The 19627-nt window shown below is 42.1% G+C and overlaps 1 protein-coding gene across 3 annotated transcripts in view; it reads right to left on the bottom strand.

Annotated features, from left to right (window-relative positions):
* The window catches only part of LOC139748145 (tripartite motif-containing protein 10-like), a 127545-nt gene that overhangs the window by 54690 nt on the left and 53228 nt on the right, over positions 1-19627 (bottom strand). For all 3 annotated transcript variants that reach the window (XM_071660831.1, XM_071660833.1, XM_071660832.1), the window contains one exon: positions 15797-16058. In XM_071660831.1, the coding sequence (XP_071516932.1) occupies positions 15797-16039 (243 nt within the window). In that variant the 5' untranslated portion in view covers positions 16040-16058. The remainder of the gene's footprint in view (positions 1-15796; positions 16059-19627) is intronic.

The raw sequence follows: 19627 nt of genomic DNA, 5'->3' as shown, positions 1-19627 counted from the left end.
GTTAATTGACAGGCGTGCGAAAGAGAGACTTTTGGATGTTAATGTGCTGAGAGGTGCAACTGGAGGGATGTCTGATCATTATCTTGTGGAGGCTAAGGTGAAGATTTGTATGGGTTTTCAGAAAAGAAGAGTGAATGTTGGGGTGAAGAGGGTGGTGAGAGTAAGTGAGCTTGAGAAGGAGACCTGTGTGAGGAAGTACCAGGAGAGACTGAGTACAGAATGGAAAAAGTTGAGAACAATGGAAGCAAGGGGAGTGGGGGAGGAATGGGATGTATTTAGGGAATCAGCGATGGATTGCGCAAAAGATGCTTGTGGCATGAGAAGAGTGGGAGGTGGGTTGATTAGAAAGGGTAGTGAGTGGTGGGATGAAGAAGTAAGAGTATTAGTGAAACAGAAGAGAGAGGCATTTGGACGATTTTTGCAGGGAAAAAATGCAATTGAGTGGGAGATGTATAAAAGAAAGAGACAGGAGGTCAAGAGAAAGGTGCAAGAGGTGAAAAAAAGGGCAAATGAGAGTTGGGGTGAGAGAGTATCATTAAATTTTAGGGAGAATAAAAAGATGTTCTGGAAGGAGGTAAATAAAGTGCATAAGACAAGGGAGCAAATGGGAACTTCAGTGAAGGGCGCAAATGGGGAGGTGATAACAAGTAGTGGTGATGTGAGAAGGAGATGGAGTGAGTATTTTGAAGGTTTGTTGAATGTGTTTGATGATAGAGTGGCAGATATAGGGTGTTTTGGTCGAGGTGGTGTGCAAAGTGAGAGGGTTAGGGAAAATGATTTGGTAAACAGAGAAGAGGTAGTGAAAGCTTTGCGGAAGATGAAAGCCGGCAAGGCAGCAGGTTTGGATGGTATTGCAGTGGAATTTATTAAAAAAGGGGGTGACTGTATTGTTGACTGGTTGGAAAGGTTATTTAATGTATGTATGACTCATGGTGAGGTGCCTGAGGATTGGCGGAATGCGTGCATAGTGCCATTGTACAAAGGCAAAGGGGATAAGAGTGAGTGCTCAAATTACAGAGGTATAAGTTTGTTGAGTATTCCTGGTAAATTATATGGGAGGGTATTGATTGAGAGGGTGAAGGCATGTACAGAGCATCAGATTGGGGAAGAGCAGTGTGGTTTCAGAAGTGGTAGAGGATGTGTGGATCAGGTGTTTGCTTTGAAGAATGTATGTGAGAAATACTTAGAAAAGCAAATGGATTTGTATGTAGGATTTATGGATCTGGAGAAGGCATATGATAGAGTTGATATATATATATATATATATATATATATATATATATATATATATATATATATATATATATATATATATATATATATATATATTTTTTTTTTTTTTTTTTTTTTTTTTTTTTCCAAAAGAAGGAACAGAGAATTGGGCCAGGTGAGGGTAGTCCCTCAAAGGCCCAGTCCTCTGTTCTTAACGCTACCTCGCTAATGCGGGAAATGGTGAATAGTTTGAAAGAAAAGATATATATATATATATATATATATATATATATATATATATATATATATATATATATATATATATATATATATTTTTTTTTTTTTTTATACTTTGTCGCTGTCTCCCGCGTATTGCGAGGTAGCGCAAGGAAACAGACGAAAGAAATGGCCCAACCCCCCCCATACACATGTACATACACATGTCCACACACACAAATATACATACCTACACAGCTTTCCATGGTTTACCCCGGACGCTTCACATGCCTTGATTCAATCCACTGACAGCACGTCAACCCCTGTATACCACATCGCTCCAATTCACTCTATTCCTTGCCCTCCTTTCACCCTCCTGCATGTTCAGGCCCCGATCACACAAAATCTTTTTCACTCCATCTTTCCACCTCCAATTTGGTCTCCCTCTTCTCCTCGTTCCCTCCACCTCCGACACATATATCCTCTTGGTCAATCTTTCCTCACTCATTCTCTCCATGTGCCCAAACCATTTTAAAACACTCTCTTCTGCTCTCTCAACCACGCTCTTTTTATTTCCACACCTCTCTCTTACCCTTACGTTACTTACTCGATCAAACCACCTCACACCACACATTGTCCTCAAACATCTCATTTCCAGCACATCCATCCTCCTGCGCACAACTCTATCCTCCCCTCCTTGTATTAACTTTCTGAAATGGGAAACAGAAGAAGGAGTCACGCGGGGAGTGCTCATCCTCCTCGAAGGCTCAGAGTGGGGTGCCTAAATGTGTGTGGATGAAACCAAGATGTGAAAAAAGGAGAGATAGGTAGTATGTTTGAGGAAAGGAACCTAGATGTTTTGGCTCTGAGTGAAACGAAGCTCAAGGGTAAAGGGGAAGAGTGGTTTGGAAATGTCTGGGGAGTGAAGTCAGGGGTTAGTGAGAGGACAAGAGCAAGGGAAGGAGTAGCAATACTCCTGAAACAGGAGTTGTGGGAGTATGTGATAGAATGTAAGAAAGTAAATTCTCGATTAATATGGGTAAAATTGAAAGTTGATGGAGAGAGGTGGGTGATTATTGGTGCATATGCACCTGGGCATGAGAAGAAAGATCATGAGAGGCAAGTGTTTTGGGAGCAGCTGAATGAGTGTGTTAGCGGTTTTGATGCACGAGACCGGGTTATAGTGATGGGTGATTTGAATGCAAAGGTGAGTAATGTGGCAGTTGAGGGAATAATTGGTATGCATGGGGTGTTCAGTGTTGTAAATGGAAATGGTGAAGAGCTTGTAGATTTATGTGCTGAAAAAGGACTGATGATTGGGAATACCTGGTTTAAAAAGCGAGATATACATAAGTATACTTATGTAAGTAGGAGAGATGGCCAGAGAGCATTATTGGATTACGTGTTAATTGACAGGCGTGCGAAAGAGAGACTTTTGGATGTCAATGTGCTGAGAGGTGCAACTGGAGGGATGTCTGATCATTATCTTGTGGAGGCTAAGGTGAAGATTAGTATGGGTTTTCAGAAAAGAAGAGTTAATGTTGGGGTGAAGAAGGTGGTGAGAGTAAGTGAGCTTGGGAAGGAGACCTGTGTGAAGAAGTATCAGGAGAGACTGTGTACAGAATGGAAAAAGGTGAGAACAATGGAAGTAAGGGGAGTGGGGGAGGAATGGGATGTATTTAGGGAATCAGTGATGGATTGCGCAAAAGATGCTTGTGGCATGAGAAGAGTGGGAGGTGGGCTGTTTAGAAAGGGTAGTGAGTGGTGGGATGAAGAAGTAAGAGTATTAGTGAAAGAGAAGAGAGAGGCATTTGGACGATTTTTGCAGGGAAAAAATGCAATTGAGTGGGAGAAGTATAAAAGAAAGAGACAGGAGGTCAAGAGAAAGGTGCAAGAGGTGAAAAAAAGGGCAAATGAGAGTTGGGGTGAGAGACTATCAGTAAATTTTAGGGAGAATAAAAAGATGTTCTGGAAGGAGGTAAATAGGGTGCGTAAGACAAGGGAGCAAATGGGAACTTCAGTGAAGGGCGTAAATGGGGAGGTGATAACAAGTAGTGGTGATGTGAGAAGGAGATGGAATGAGTATTTTGAAGGTTTGTTGAATGTGTCTGATGACAGAGTGGCAGATATAGGGTGTTTGGGTCGAGGTGGTGTGCAAAGTGAGAGGGTTAGGGAAAATGATTTGGTAAACAGAGAAGAGGTAGTAAAAGCTTTGCGGAAGATGAAAGCCGGCAAGGCAGCAGGTTTGGATGGTATTGCAGTGGAATTTATTAAAAAAGGGGGTGACTGTATTGTTGACTGGTTGGTAAGGTTATTTAATGTATGTATGACTCATGGTGAGGTGCCTGAGGATTGGCGGAATGCGTGCATAGTGCCATTGTACAAAGGCAAAGGGGATAAGAGTGAGTGCTCAAATTACAGAGGTATAAGTTTGTTGAGTATTCCTGGTAAATTATATGGGAGGGTATTGATTGAGAGGGTGAAGGCATGTACAGAGCATCAGATTGGGGAAGAGCAGTGTGGTTTCAGAAGTGGTAGAGGATGTGTGGATCAGGTGTTTGCTTTGAAGAATGTATGTGAGAAATACTTAGAAAAGCAAATGGATTTGTATGTAGCATTTATGGATCTGGAGAAGGCATATGATAGAGTTGATAGAGATGCTCTGTGGAAGGTATTAAGAATATTTGGTGTGGGAGGCAAGTTGTTAGAAGCAGTGAAAAGTTTTTATCGAGGATGTAAGGCATGTGTACGTGTAGGAAGAGAGGAAAGTGATTGGTTCTCAGTGAATGTAGGTTTGCGGCAGGGGTGTGTGATGTCTCCATGGTTGTTTAATTTGTTTATGGATGGGGTTGTTAGGGAGGTAAATGCAAGAGTCTTGGAAAGAGGGGCAAGTATGAAGTCTGTTGGGGATGAGAGAGCTTGGGAAGTGAGTCAGTTGTTGTTCGCTGATGATACAGCGCTGGTGGCGGATTCATGTGAGAAACTGCAGAAGCTGGTGACGGAGTTTGGTAAAGTGTGTGGAAGAAGAAAGTTAAGAGTAAATGTGAATAAGAGCAAGGTTATTAGGTACAGTAGGGCTGAGGGTCAAGTCAATTGGGAGGTGAGTTTGAATGGTGAAAAACTGGAGGAAGTGAAGTGTTTTAGATATCTGGGAGTGGATCTGTCAGCGGATGGAACCATGGAAGCGGAAGTGGATCATAGGGTGGGGGAGGGGGCGAAAATTTTGGGAGCCTTGAAAAATGTGTGGAAGTCGAGAACATTATCCCGGAAAGCAAAAATGGGTATGTTTGAAGGAATAGTAGTTCCAACAATGTTGTATGGTTGCGAGGCGTGGGCTATATATATATATATATATATATATATATATATATATATATATGAGGATTGGCGGAATGCATGCATAGTGCCATTGTACAAAGGCAAAGGGGATAAGAGTGAGTGCGCAAATTACAGAGGTATGAGTTTGTTGAGTATTCCTGGTAAATCATATGGGAGGGTATTGATTGAGAGAGTGAAGGCATGTACAGAGCATCAGATTGGGGAAGAGCAGTGTGGTTTCAGAAGTGGTAGAGGATGTGTGGATCAGGTGTTTGCTTTGAAGAATGTATGTGAGAAATACTTAGAAAAGCAAATGGATTTGTATGTAGCATTTATGGATCTGGAGAAGGCATATGATAGAGTTGATAGAGATGGGGCCTTTGTTGTCTTTTCCTAGTGCTACCTCGCACACATGAGGGGGGGAGGGGGAAGGTATTCCATGTGTGGCGAGGTGGCGATGGGAGTGAATGGGGGCAGACAGTGTGAATTGTGTGCATGGGTATATATGTATGTGTCTGTGTTTGTATATACATGTGTACACTGTGATGTATAGGTATGTATATTTGCGTGTGTGGACGTGTGTGTGTATACATTGTGTATGGGGGTGGGTTGGGCCATTTCTTTCGTCTGTTTCCTTGCGCTATCTCGCAAACGCGGGAGACAGCGACACAGCAAAATAAAATAAAATATAAATAATATCTTGAAGAGCAAAAACGGGTATGTTTGAAGGGATAGGGGTTCCAATAATGTTATATGGTTGAGAGGAATGGACTGAAGATAGGGTTGTGTAGGAAAAAGGAAAGTGATTGGTTCTCAGTGAATGTAGGTTTGCGGCAGGGGTGTGTGATGTCTCCATGGTTGTTTAATTTGTTTATGGATGGGGTTGTTAGGGAGGTGAATGCAAGAGTTTTGGAAAGAGGGGCAAGTATGAAGTCTGTTGGGGATGAGAGAGCTTGGGAAGTGAGTCAGTTGTTGTTCGCTGATGCTACAGCGCTGGAGGCTGATTCAAGTGAGAAACTGCAGAAGCTGGTGACTGAGTTTGGTAAAGTGTGTGAAAGAAGAAAGTTAAGAGTAAATGTGAATAAGAGCAAGGTAATTAGGTACAGTAGGGTTCAGGGTCAAGTCAATTGGGAGGTACGTTTGAATGGAGCAAAACTGGAGGAAGTAAAGTGTTTTAGATATCTGGGAATGGATCTGGCAGCGGATGGAACCATGGAAGCGGAAGTGGATCATAGGGTGGGGGAGGGGGCGAAAATCCTGGGAGCCTTGAAGAATGTGTGAAAAAAAAAAAAATATATATATATATATATATATATATATATATATATATATCATTTTTTTTTATTATACTTTGTCGCTGTCTCCCGCGTTTGCGAGGTAGCGCAAGGAAACAGACGAAAGAAATGGCCCAACCCCCCCCATACACATGTATATACATACGTCCACACACGCAAAATATACATACCTACACAGCTTTCCATGGTTTACCCCAGATGCTTCACATGCCCCGATTCAATCCACCGACAGCACGTCAACCCTGGTATACCACATCGCTCCAATTCACTCTATTCCTTGCCCTCCTTTCACCCTCCTGCATGTTCAGGCCCCGATCACACAAAATCTTTTTCACTCCATCTTTCCACCTCCAATTTGGTCTCCCTCTCCTCCTCGTTCCCTCCACCTCCGACACATATATCCTCTTGGTCAATCTTTCCTCACTCATTCTCTCCATGTGCCCAAACCATTTCAAAACACCCTCCTCTGCTCTCTCAACCACGCTCTTTTTATTTCCACACATCTCTCTTACCCTTACGTTACTTACTCGATCAAACCACCTCACACCACACATTGTCCTCAAACATCTCATTTCCAGCACATCCATCCTCCTGCGCACAACTCTATCCATAGCCCACGCCTCGCAACCATACAACATTGTTGGAACCACTATTCCTTCAAACATACCCATTTTTGCTTTCCGAGATAATGTTCTCGACTTCCACACATTCTTCAAGGCTCCCAGAATTTTCGCCCCCTCCCCCACCCTATGATCCACTTCCGCTTCCATGGTTCCATCCGCTGCCAGATCCACTCCCAGATATCTAAAACACTTTACTTCCTCCAGATTTTCTCCATTCAAACTCACCTCCCAATTGAAATGACCCTCAACCCTACTGTACCTAATAACGTTGCTCTTATTCACATTTACTCTTAACTTTCTTCTTTCACACGCTTTACCAAACTCAGTCACCAGCTTCTGCAGTTTCTCACATGAATCAGCCACCAGCGCTGTATCATCAGCGAACAACAACTGACTCACTTCCCAAGCTCTCTCATCCCCAACAGACTTCATACTTGCCCCTCTTTCCAAAACTCTTGCATTCACCTCCCTAACAACCCCATCCATAAACAAATTAAACAACCATGGAGACATCACACACCCCTGCTGCAAACCTACATTCACTGAGAACCAATCACTTTCCTCTCTTCCTACACGTACACATGCCTTACATCCTCGATAAAAACTTTTCACTGCTTCTATATATATAATCGGAAAGCAAAAATGGGTATGTTTGAAGGAATAGTGGTTCCAACAATGTTGTATGGTTGCGAGGCGTGGGCTATGGATAGAGTGGTGCGCAGGAGGATGGATGTGCTGGAAATGAGATGTTTGAGGACAATGTGTGGTGTGAGGTGGTTTGATCGAGTAAGTAACGTAAGGGTAAGAGAGATGTGTGGAAATAAAAAGAGCGTGGTTGAGAGAGCAGAAGAGGGTGTTTTGAAATGGTTTGGGCACATGGAGAGAATGAGTGAGGAAAGATTGACCAAGAGGATATATGTGTCGGAGGTGGAGGGAACGAGGAGAAGAGGGAGACCAAATTGGAGGTGGAAAGATGGAGTGAAGAAGATTTTGTGTGATCGGGGCCTGAACATGCAGGAGGGTGAAAGGAGGGCAAGGAATAGAGTGAATTGGAGCGATGTGGCATACCGGGGTTGACGTGCTGTCAGTGGATTGAATCAGGGCATGTGAAGCGTCTGGGGTAAACCATGGAAAGCTGTGTAGGTATGTATATTTGCGTGTGTGGACGTATGTATATACATGTGTATGGGGGTGGGTTGGGCCATTTCTTTCGTCTGTTTCCTTGCGCTACCTCGCAAACGCGGGAGACAGCGACAAAGCAAAAAAAAAAAAAAAAAAAAAATATATATATATATATATATATATATATATATATGTAAGTAGGAGAGATGGCCAGAAAGCGTTATTGTATTACGTGTTAATTGATAGGTGCGTGAAAGAGAGACTTTTGGATGTTAATGTGATGAGAGGTGCAACTGGAGGGATGTCTGATCATTATCTTGTGGAGGTGAAGGTGAAGATTTGTAGAAGTTTTCAGAAAAGAAGAGAGAATGTTGGAATGAAAAGAGTGGTGAGAGTAAGTGAGCTTTGGAAGGAGACTTGTGTGAGGAAGTACCAGGAGAGACTGAGTACAGAATGGAAAAAGGTGAGAACAAAGGAGGTAAGGGGCGTGGGGGAGGAATGGGATGTATTTAGGGAAGCAGTGACGGCTTGCGCAAAAGATGCTTGTGGCATGAGCGTGGGAGGTGGGCAGGTGTTACGAACACGTGTGTGTTGCATCTATTTCTTATCAGGGCGAGGAGTGATCCCCGAGGCTGGCTCGGAGTTTCTGTCCACCCAGCATTTGGCGGAGTCAGCTGCAGGGGTATTTCACCATCGTATGTTATCGGTGCTGAGTTCGCAAGAAACCGAAGTGTAACTACGCCGAGACTCTGGGACCCTCCAGCCAATAAGAATTGCTTATATTTCTATAGCCAATCAAAATGTAAGGTTGTATAGCAGCAAGGGTGAACGATTGTCTTCTTGTACCCACTACACCCACTGAGATTCAATTCCTCTCTCTCTAGCCCAGCGAGGTGGGTGGTGTTCCCTGCTGTAAACCTGTAAACCTGTAAGCCTGTAAGCCCTGCTGTGCTATAAGCCCGTTACTCGAGTGTTGTGCTATAAGTGTTTACTGTGTTACATCAGGTTTAGATACGTGTAACGATGAAGTTCATTGTGTCACGTCAGGTCTAAGTAAGTGTCACAAGAAAGAGACCTCCTGGCTTGAAATCTTATCTGGAATGTTATCTCATGTTCAATGTTAAACTCACTTTCAGTGTTAACGTAATGATTCATGCTTGATTTATGTGCCTATCTTTGTACACTTGAATTCTTTCATTATAAGTAGATTTAATGTAATGCTGGTCTTTAATTCAATCCCATAACTTTATTATTGTGTTATCCTGAGTTCTGCAACAACAAATCTATAACGTCCTTTCAAGACAAGGATCAGTAGTATTTGTAACATATATGTTACTGGCGACCTTGCCTGAATAAGAAGGTTTGTTGAATGTGTTTGATGATAGAGTGGCAGATATAGGGTGTTTTGGTCGAGGTGGTGTGCAAAGTGAGAGGGTTAGGGAGGATGATTTGGTAAACAGAGAAGAGGTAGTAGAAGCTTTACGGAAGATGAAAGCCGGTAAGGCAGCGGGTTTGGATGACATTGCAGTGGAATTTATTAAAAAAGGGGGGTGACTGCATTGTTGACTGGTTGGTAAGGTTATTTAATGTATGTATGATTCATGGTGAGGTGCCTGAGGATTGGCGGAATGCTTGCATAGTGCCATTGTACAAAGGCAAAGGGGATAAAAGTGAGTGCTCAAATTACAGAGGTATAAGTTTGTTGAGTATTCCTGGGAAATTATATGGGAGGGTATTGATTGTGAGGGTGAAGCCATGTACAGAGCATCAAATTGAGGAAGAGCAGTGTGGTTTCAGAAGTGGTAGAGGATGTGTGGATCAGGTGTTTGCTTTAAGGAATGTATGTGAGAAATACTTAGAAAAGCAAATGGATTTATATGTAGCATTTATGGATCTGGAGAAGGCATATGATAAGAGTTGACAAAGATGCTCTGTGGAAGGTATTAAGAATATATGGTGTGGGAGGCAAGTTGTTAGAAGCAGTGAAAAAGTATTTATCGAGGATGTAAGGCATGTGAACGTGTAGGAAGAGAGGAGAGTGATTGGTTCTCAGTGAATGTAGGTTTGCAGCAGGGGTGCGTGATGTCTCCACGGTTGTTTAATTTGTTTATGGATGGGGTTGTTAGGGAGGTCAATGCAAGGGTTTTGAAAAGAGGGGAAAGTATGCAGTCTATTGTGGATAAAAGAGTTTGGGAAGTGACTCAGTTGTTGTTTGCTGATGATACAGCACTAGTGGCTGATTCATGTGAGAAACTGCAGAAGCTGGTGACTGAGTTTAGTAAAGGTCGTGAAAGAAGAAACTTGAGAGTAAATGTGAATAAGAGCAAGGTTATTAGGTACAGTAGGGTTGAGGGTCAAGTCAAGTGGGAGGTAAGTTTGAATGGAGAAAAACTGGAGGAAGTGAAGTGTTTTAGATATCTGGGAGTGAATTTGACAGCACATGGAACCATGGAAGCAGAAGTGAATCATAGGGTGGGGGAGGGGGTGAAAATTCTGGAAGCCTTGAAGAATGTGTGGAAGTCAAGAACATTATCTCAGAAAGCAAAAATGGGTATGTCTGAAGGAATAGTGGTTCCAACAATGTTGTATGGTTGCAAGGCGAGGGCTATGGATAGAGTTGTGCGGAGGAGGGTGGATGTGCTGAAAATGAGATGTTTTAGGACAATATGTGGTGTGAGGTGGTTTCTTCGAGTAAGTAATAATAGGGTAAGAGAGATGTGTGGAAATAAAAAGAAAGTGGTTGAAAGAGCAGAAGAGGGTGTTTTGAAATGGTTTGGTCACATGGAGAGAATGAGTGAGGAGAGATTGACAAAGAGGATACGTGTCAGAGGTGGAGGGAACAAGGAGAAGTAGGAGACCAAATTGGAGGTGGAAAGATGTAGTGAACAAGATTTTGAGTGATCGGGGCCTGAACATGCAGGAGGGTGAAAGGCGTGCAAGGAATTGAGTGAATTGGAACGATGTGGCATACCGGGGTCAATGTGCCGTCAATGGATTGAACCAGGGCATGTGAAGCGTCTGGGGTAAACCATGGAAAGTTCTGTGGGGGCCTGGATGTGGAAAGGGAGCTGTGGTTTCAGTGCATTATTACATGACAGCTAGAGACTGAGTGTGAACGAATGGGGCCTTTGTTGTCTTCCTAGCGCTACCTCACGCACATGACGGGGGAAGGAGTTGTTATTTCATGTGTAGCGGGATGGCGATGGGAATGAATAAAGGCAGACAGTATGAATTATGTACATGTGTATATATGTATATGTCTGTGTGTGTATATATATATATCTATACGTTGAGATGTATAGGTATGTATATTTGCGTGTGTGGATGTGTATGTATATACATGTGTATGTAGGTGGGTTAGGCCATTCTTTCGTCTGTTTCCTGGCGCTACCTCGCTAACGCGGGAGACAGTGTGTATCCCTGGGGATAGGGGAGAAAGAATACTTCCCACGCATTCCTCATGTGTCGTAGAAGGCGACTAAAGGGGACGGGAGTGGGGGGCTAGAAACCTTCCCCTCCTTGTATTTTAACTTTCTATATGGGGAAACAGAAGGAGTCACGTGGGGAGTGCTCATCCTCCTCAATGGCTCAGATTGGGGTGTCTAAATGTGTGTGGATGTAGTGGTACGTTTGAGGAACCTGGATGTTTTGGCTCTGAGTGAAACAAAGCTCAAGGGTAAAGGGGAAGAGTGGTTTGGGAATGTCTTGGGAGTAAAGTCAGGGGTTAGTGAGAGGACAAGAGCAAGAGAAGGAGTAGCACTACTCCTGAAACAGGAGTGGTGGGAGTATGTGATAGAGTGTAAGAAAGTAAACTCTAGATTGATATGGGTTAAACTGAAAGTTGATGGAGAGAGAGGGGTGATTATTGGTGCATATGCACCTGGGCATGAGAAGAAAGATCATGAGAGGCAAGTGTTTTGGGAGCAGCTGAATGATTGTGTTAGTGGTTTTGATGCACAAGACCGGGTTATAATGATGGGTGATTTGAATGCAAAGGTGAGTAATGTGGCAGTTGAGGGAATAATTGGTATATATGGGGTGTTCAGTGTTGTAAATGGAAATGGTGAAGAGCTTGTAGATTTATGTGCTGAAAAAGGACTGGTGATTGGGAATACCTGGTTTAAAAAGCGAGGTATACATAAGTATACGTATGTAAGTAGGAGAGATGGCCAGAGAGCGTGATTGGATTACGTGTTAATTGATAGGCACGCGAGAGAGAGACCTTTGGATGTTAACGTGCTGAGAGGTGCAACTAAAGGGATGTCTGATCATTACCTTGTGGAGGTGAAGGTGAAGATTTGTAGGGGTTTTCAGGAAAGAAGAGAGAATGTTGGGGTGAAGAGAGTGGTGAGAGTAAGTGAGCTTGGGAAGGAGACTTGTGTGAGGAAGTACCAGGAGAGACTGAGTACAGAATGGAAAAAGGTGAGAACAAAGGAGGTAAGGGGAGTGGGGGAGGAATGGGATGTATTTAGGGAAGCAGTGATGGCTTGCGCAAAAGATGCTTGTGGCATGAGCGTGGGAGGTGGGCAGATTAGAAAGGGTAGTGAGTGGTGGGATGAAGAAGTAAGATTATTAGTGAAAGAGAAGAGAGAGGCATTTGGATGATTTTTGCAGGGACAAAATGCAAATGAGTGGGAGATGTATAAAAGAAAGAGGCAGGAGCTCAAGAGAAAGGTGCAAGAGGTGAAAAAGAGGGCAAATGAGAGTTGGGGTGAGAGAGTATCATTAAATTTTAGGGAGAAAAGATGTTTTGGAAGGAGGTAAATAAAGTGCGTAAGACAAGAGGGCAAATGGGAACTTCAGTGAAGGGGGCTAATGGGGAGGTGATAACAAGTAGTGGTGATGTGAGGAGATGGAGTGAGTATTTTGAAGGTTTGTTGAATGTGTTTGATGATAGAGTGGCAGATATAGGGTGTTTTGGTCGAGGTGGTGTGCAAAGTGAGAGGGTTAGGGAGGATGATTTGGTAAACAGAGAAGAGGTAGTAAAAGCTTTGCAGAAGATGAAAGCCGGCAAGGCAGAGGGTTTGGATGTTATTGCAGTGAAATTCATTAAAAAAGGGGGTGACTGTATTGTTGACTGGTTGGTAAGGTTATTTAATGTATGTATGATTCATGGTGAGGTGCCTGAGGATTGACGGAATGCTTTCATAGTGCCATTGTACAAAGGCAAAGGGGACAAAGGTGAGTGCTCAAATTACAAAGGTATAAGTTTGTTGAGTATTCCTGGGAAATTATATGGGAGGGTATTGATTGAGAGGGTGAAGGCATGTACAGAGCATCAGATTGGGGAAGAGCAGTGTGATTTCAAAAGTGGTAGAGGATGTGTGGATCAGGTGTTTGCTTTGAGGAACGTATGTGAGAAATACTTAGAAAAGCAAATGGATTTATATGTAGCATTTATGGATCTGAAGAAGGCATATGATAGAGTTAATAGAGATGTTCTGTGGAAGGTATTAAGAATATATGGTGTGGGAGGCAAGTTGTTAGAAGCAGTGAAAAGTTTTTATCGAGGAAGTAAGGCATGTGTACGTGTAGGAAGAAAGGAAAGTGATTGGTTCTCAGTGAATGTAGGTTTGCGGCAGGGGTGTGTGATGTCTCCATGGGTGTTTAATTTGTTTATGGATGGGGTTGTTGGGAGGTGAATGCAAGAGTTTTGGAAAGAGGGGCAAGTATGAAGTCTGTTGCGGATGAGAGAGCATGGGAAGTGTCAGTTGTTGTCCGCTGATGATACAGTACTGGTGGCTGATTCATGTGAGAAACTGCAGAAGCTGGTGACTGAGTTTGGTAAAGTGTGTGAAAGAAGAAAGTTGAGAGTATATGTGAATAAGAGCAAGGTTATTAGGCACAGTAGGGTTGGAGGTCAAGTCAATTGGGAGGTAAGTTTGAATGGAGAAAAACTGGAGGAAGTGAAGTGTTTTAGATATCTGGGAGTGGATTTGGCAGTGGATGGAACCATGGAAGCGGAAGTGAACCATAGGGTGGGGGAGGGGGCGAAAATTCTGGGAGCCTTGAAGAATGTGTGGAAGTTGAGAACATTATCTCGGAAAGCAAAAATGGGTATGTTTGAAGGAATAGTGGTTCCAACAATGTTATATGGTTGCGAGGCGTGGGCTATGGATAGAGTTGTGCGCAGGAGGGTGGATGTGCTGGAAATGAGTTTTTTTTTTTTTTTTTTTTTTTTTTTTTTTTTTTTTTTTTTTTTTGTCGCTGTCTCCCGCATTTGCGAGGTAGCGCAAGGAAACAGACGAAAGAAATGGCCCAACCCCCCCCATACACATGTACATACACACGTCCACACACGGAAATATACATACCTACACAGCTTTCCATGGTTTACCCCGGACGCTTCACATGCCTTGATTCAATCCACTGCCAGCACGTCAACCCCTGTATACCACATCGCTCCAATTCACTCTATTCCTTGCCCTCCTTTCACCCTCCTGCATGCTCAGGCCCCGATCACACAAAATCCTTTTCACTCCATCTTTCCACCTCCAATTTGGTCTCCCTCTTCTCCTCGTTCCCTCCACCTCCGACACATATATCCTCTTGGTCAATCTTTCCTCACTCATTCTCTCCATGTGCCCAAACCATTTCAAAACACCCTCTTCTGCTCTCTCAACCACGCTCTTTTTATTTCCACACATCTCTCTTACCCTTACGTTACTTACTCGATCAAACCACCTCACACCACACATTGTCCTCAATATGTGGTGTGAGGTGGTTTGATCGAGTAAGTAATAATAGAGTAAGAGAGATGTGTGGCAATAAAAAGAGCGTGATTGAGAGAGCAGAAGAGGGTGTTTTGAAATGGTTTGGTCACGGAGAGAATGAGTAAGGAAATATTGACAAAGAGGATATATGTGTCAGAGGTGGAGGGAACGAGGAGAAGTGGGAGACCAAATTGGAGGTGGAAAGATGGAGTGAAAAAGATTTTGAGTGATCGGGGCCTGAACATGCAGGAGGGTGAAAGGCAGGCAAGGAATAGAGTGAACTGGAACGATGTGGTATACCGGGGTCGACGTGCTGTCAATGGATTGAACCAGGGCATGTGAAGTGTCTAGGGTAAACCATGGAAAGATCTGCGGGGCCTGGATGTGGAAAGGGAGCTGTGGTTTTGGAGCATCACACATGATAGCTAGAGACTGAGTGTGAATGAATGTGGCCTTTTTTGTCTTTCCCTGGCACTACCTCGCTGAAGGGGGGTTGCTAATTTCCTGTGTGGGAGGGTAATGACAGGAATGGATGAAAGCAAGTAAGTAAAAATATGTACATGTGTATATATGTATATGTCTGTGCATGTATATGTTGTTATGTATATGTGCATGTATGGGCATTTATATGTGTATATGAGTGGATGGGCCCTTTTTCGTCTGTTCCTAGCACCACCTCGCTGATGCGGGAAACAGCAATTAACTATAATGAATGAATAAATAGAAAAATAAATAATACATATACATATTACTTAACTCCACTTGCCTGTTAGACTGCAAGTGAAAAGTTACCTTTGGCAAGGCAGTGGAGGTATATTCATGTCAAGGATCTTCTCACTCCAAAGCAGTCTACACTTCACTGCTCCTGGAAGTAGTGCAGCCTTGGGCCACAGAAGCCTTTAGAAAGGGCCTGGGTAACATTAGGATTCCTTCATAGAAATTGGTCCTTGGGTAATTATCAATGAATATATCAACCAACCCTGAGAGACGAATAAACTGCTGAGTTAGCTGCAGGCTGACCACCTAACTCAGGATTCAAAGCCAGCCAAGCAAGTGTGTGACTCATAGTCAACAATGCTAACCACTAAGCTCTACTGCTTTAACTATATTAAAAGCCAAAATCCCTCCTCACTTATCAACATGTTCAATCAAGTTAACACAATGCATTCTTTCTTGACTTAACATTCAACCAATAATACTCAATCTTTTGTTTGTTCCAACACTTACCTACCCTTTCTACAAACAGTCTTTATTTCTATATCTCTCTAGTTTTGTATACTTATATACATCACTATACCTGAAAGTCAATGTAGTTTGATGATAAACTCAAAAGAGAAAAACTGATGGGCAAGTCTTCAAGATCACGGTGGCTGAAATTTTCTCTGCAAGATGGGCAGGTAAAGTAACGAGTATCATATATATTGGTGAGGCAGCTACGGCAGAAAGTGTGGCCGCAGGGTAACACCAGGGGCTCACGGGTCTTTGCCTGGTACACCTCTGAGCATATCATACATGTGACTGCATCCTCCACTCCTGCCATCCCACTTCAATGTTGACACCTAGTAAATATATATATATGGCAACAATTAATTTTCTTAACCAACAAAACTTCATTGAAAATTACAGTAGCTATAATTCTAAATGTATCCAGATCATCTTCCACTAGTTTTACAGAAAATTCAAGAGCACAAAATTGTAGCTCAGCATTCTCTCATTACATAAATTCAAGTTAAAATTATCTCTGTATACAGTCCAAGAAAAGAAACATCAAATATTGAAGCCAGAATTTTAAGTCATTAGTCTACAGCAATGAGTGATTATGCCAACCTATTCAATAAAAAAACCTACACAATATAATGTTTTTGTATTTTTCTTAGATTACTCTTACAAGGTACTGAGTTTATCAAGTATAGTGACTGTGAGATCTTGTATGTTATAAGACAGCACATGAAAAATCAGGCATTTACTAGTGTAACAGTCATTCTAAACCTGACCTTTAGCATATTAAATGCAGGATGACTTTTGGAACACATATTTTAGGAAAAAAGTGTATCTTGAAAGCCACAAAATACCTATCTATACAAGGAGGGAGTTTTACACTCACAGGGCTCCATCTCTTGAACATTTTCTACTATCATATACCTTTTTAAATTCATGTATGCTGTCCGCATTAACCACATCTCAGTTATTTTATTCCAATTGTCCAGCAGTCATATACTGCAAATGTATTGCATTTATATCAAATTTAACAAATTTCTTGTTTAACTTCACATTGCCCTGTGTTTGCTTTATCCCTACATCTCGAAGAAGTGTTCACTGTCTTCATTGTCAGTCTGTTTTGAAAACTTAAAGGTTGTGGCCAGGTTACCCAGCACTCTTCTCTCTTCTAAGATGGGCAAATTCAAATCCTCTAGCCTTTCCCTGTAACTTAGATCACTTCATGCTGATACTTTCTTTGATGCCTTTATTTTTTGTGCTTGAGAAACATATTCTAGGTTTGACCTAATGCAGGATATGAAGAACACTAAATACTTCCTTATCCATCTACTTAAGAGCTATTCTAATATTTGCCAGCAGACAATCTGTCCCCTTGTTCTGTTCTCCTAATGTGGGACTCTGCCAACAGATTAAGAATGATGGTAACTTCTCACACAGAATTCTGAAGCTTATTTCTTGCTAGAAGGCAATTATAAGGGTTGAACCTCTTTAATCCGGCAACACTGGAATCTGGCCATTGCCAGACCACAGATAATGCCATGAAACAGAAAAGGACCCCTAAGGGAATCCCCTATGTAAACATATGCCCAACCTCTAGTCTTGCCAGTTCACTCTTAGAACAAAGCTTAAAACAGGAAATAATACAACCATTAAATCTTTCAAACAAGTTTTCTATTGTTACACCAGATTAAATCAGAAGTATCCTCAGAGGGAGACTCCTCAATATCTTGGGCAAGAGCTTTTCATGGCATACTATGCCAATACAGGGCAGATTCATTAGCTTTATACACTTGTTCTGGAGCTACATTTTCTGCTGCCATTAACTGTGCAATTTCATCCACAAACTTGGTCACAACTTTGTGACGAGTAGTTAATGAAACAAACGACCACAGGCTGGTAGCTGACTTTAGTTGATTCATGTTACTATTATTGCTCTATTGTTATCATCAAGGCAGCCTGAACTATGTCAGTCCCAGCTAAGCAGCTGGCTCATACACTCTCTCTCACCCTGTACACATTACTGTCGGTTGTTTAATAGAGAATTGTAGTTTATATAGATTCTTTAATACAACCTTATACTACAAGCTTTCATGTCAGTACTATGCTTTTCACTGCACACCCTAATGTACTGAAATTCCATGTCTCCACTTGAAAGTATGAAGCCATCCCTGCTACTATTTACAGTCATAGTCTAACTTTAGTTATCTATGAAAAACTTTGGCCTGTTCAATAAATATCTCTCCAGAAATGCTTACGCCTTCACTATGTCGGAGCTTAAACCACTTTACATGTGCGCTGTCTAATTCTGAACTCGTGGCACCTTTCAAAGTTTTCTGAAACACTAAACTTTTCTGGCTTTCACTTTAATATAAGAAATTAACAGGACAATAAATTTGCTCAGCTGCAGTATAAACAGATTTTGGCACCTTAGCACTGCTAACAGGGCTGCCTTGGTGGCAGATCCACAAACAAATGACAGCAGATTCAAAACATGCCAGACCATTGGAGTTGCCAGACCACAGAGCACCACATTAGAGTGGTACAACTTGTGCTAAGGTGTTCTTTCACTTTGTTCCATCCTCATTACTTAACATGCTTAGGTTGAATTTCATCAACCATGTATCAGACCAACTTTAGAGTCTGTTTAGGTCCTCTTGGAAGATGATGCAATCTTCCTCACTTTTCACTTCCTTCATGGCCTTTACATCATCTTCAAACATATTCAGGTAGTACCCTGTATCTTCAGGCAAGTTATCTATACAGACCAAAGAAGAGTGACAGTTCCAGAACAGAAAACGTGGGACTCTGCTAGTCTCCTCGTTCCCTATAAAAAAGGCTCCTCTGATATGCATCCTGTGTTCTCTTCCACTGCAATGTAATCAGTTGAAGATGTATCCCCAATATTCCTGGCTGGTGATCCAGCATCTTAGTTAGCCTCCCATCAAGGGGCAGTTTCAAATGCTTACTTTCGGTCCAGATACAAACAATCCACACAGCCTTCCATTCTGTTAAGTCAGTTGTATAAGTCAGAGCTCACTATCTCATAGAAATCTAAGAGGTTTGTTATGCATGACCTTTCTCTAAAACTGTGCACTCTCACCTAGGAAATTTCTCTTCCAAAGAAAATTATCCAATTGCTTTCTAATTATCTCCTCCAGAACCCTACAGACAACAATTGTTTGGGAAACCAATCTGTATAATTCAGCAACTGTTCTAGATCTCCTTCTAGACAGGTATGATGTTCTCCCTTTCCCATTCCCTTGGCACTTTGCCCCTCACCAGTGACATCTTGAACAGTATTTCAAAAAGTTTCTAGAGCACACCTTTAGCACTATGAGCCTTGTATGATTCAGGAGCTTTCAGTATTGTTAATGTCTTTTTTAGACATCTCAGTGATGTCTAAAAACTCCTTTCCATTAATTTCATTTATGTTGGAAATACAGTGTCTTGCTCTGTGAAATGCCTTTTAACTTGTTTTTAAGTTCCTCATATATCCCTATATCATCCTCTACAATTCTTCCCTCTTAATCCCTTCGCCTGATTAGCTACTTTTTAACTGACTACTGATGAACTTACGGAAACGTTTTGGATTTTATCCTGCCTTGTTCACAAAATTCTTTTCACAGTTTCATTGATTCTCCTCTCTTATCCGGCTATAATCATTCTTTGCTCTCTTAATCCCTCTAAATGCTGGCTGGCTGGCTGGCAGGCTGGAGTGTCATCTATATCTTCACAGCACATCTTGAAGCTTCTTTGCTTTGTGACATCTTCTATTAAACTGTTCTTTCCTCTTTCTTACCATTCCCTCTGTATTTGAAAATACCAGTATTCATGTTCCTACTTCTTCACTATAAATTTCACAGAACCTGTCACAACAAAGCCTTGGTTCCCTGCTAATGAACTCCATTAT

Source organism: Panulirus ornatus, chromosome 72 (assembly GCF_036320965.1).
Source record: "Panulirus ornatus isolate Po-2019 chromosome 72, ASM3632096v1, whole genome shotgun sequence".
Classification (NCBI taxonomy): domain Eukaryota; kingdom Metazoa; phylum Arthropoda; class Malacostraca; order Decapoda; family Palinuridae; genus Panulirus; species Panulirus ornatus.
This window is presented reverse-complemented; position numbering and strand designations above follow the sequence as displayed.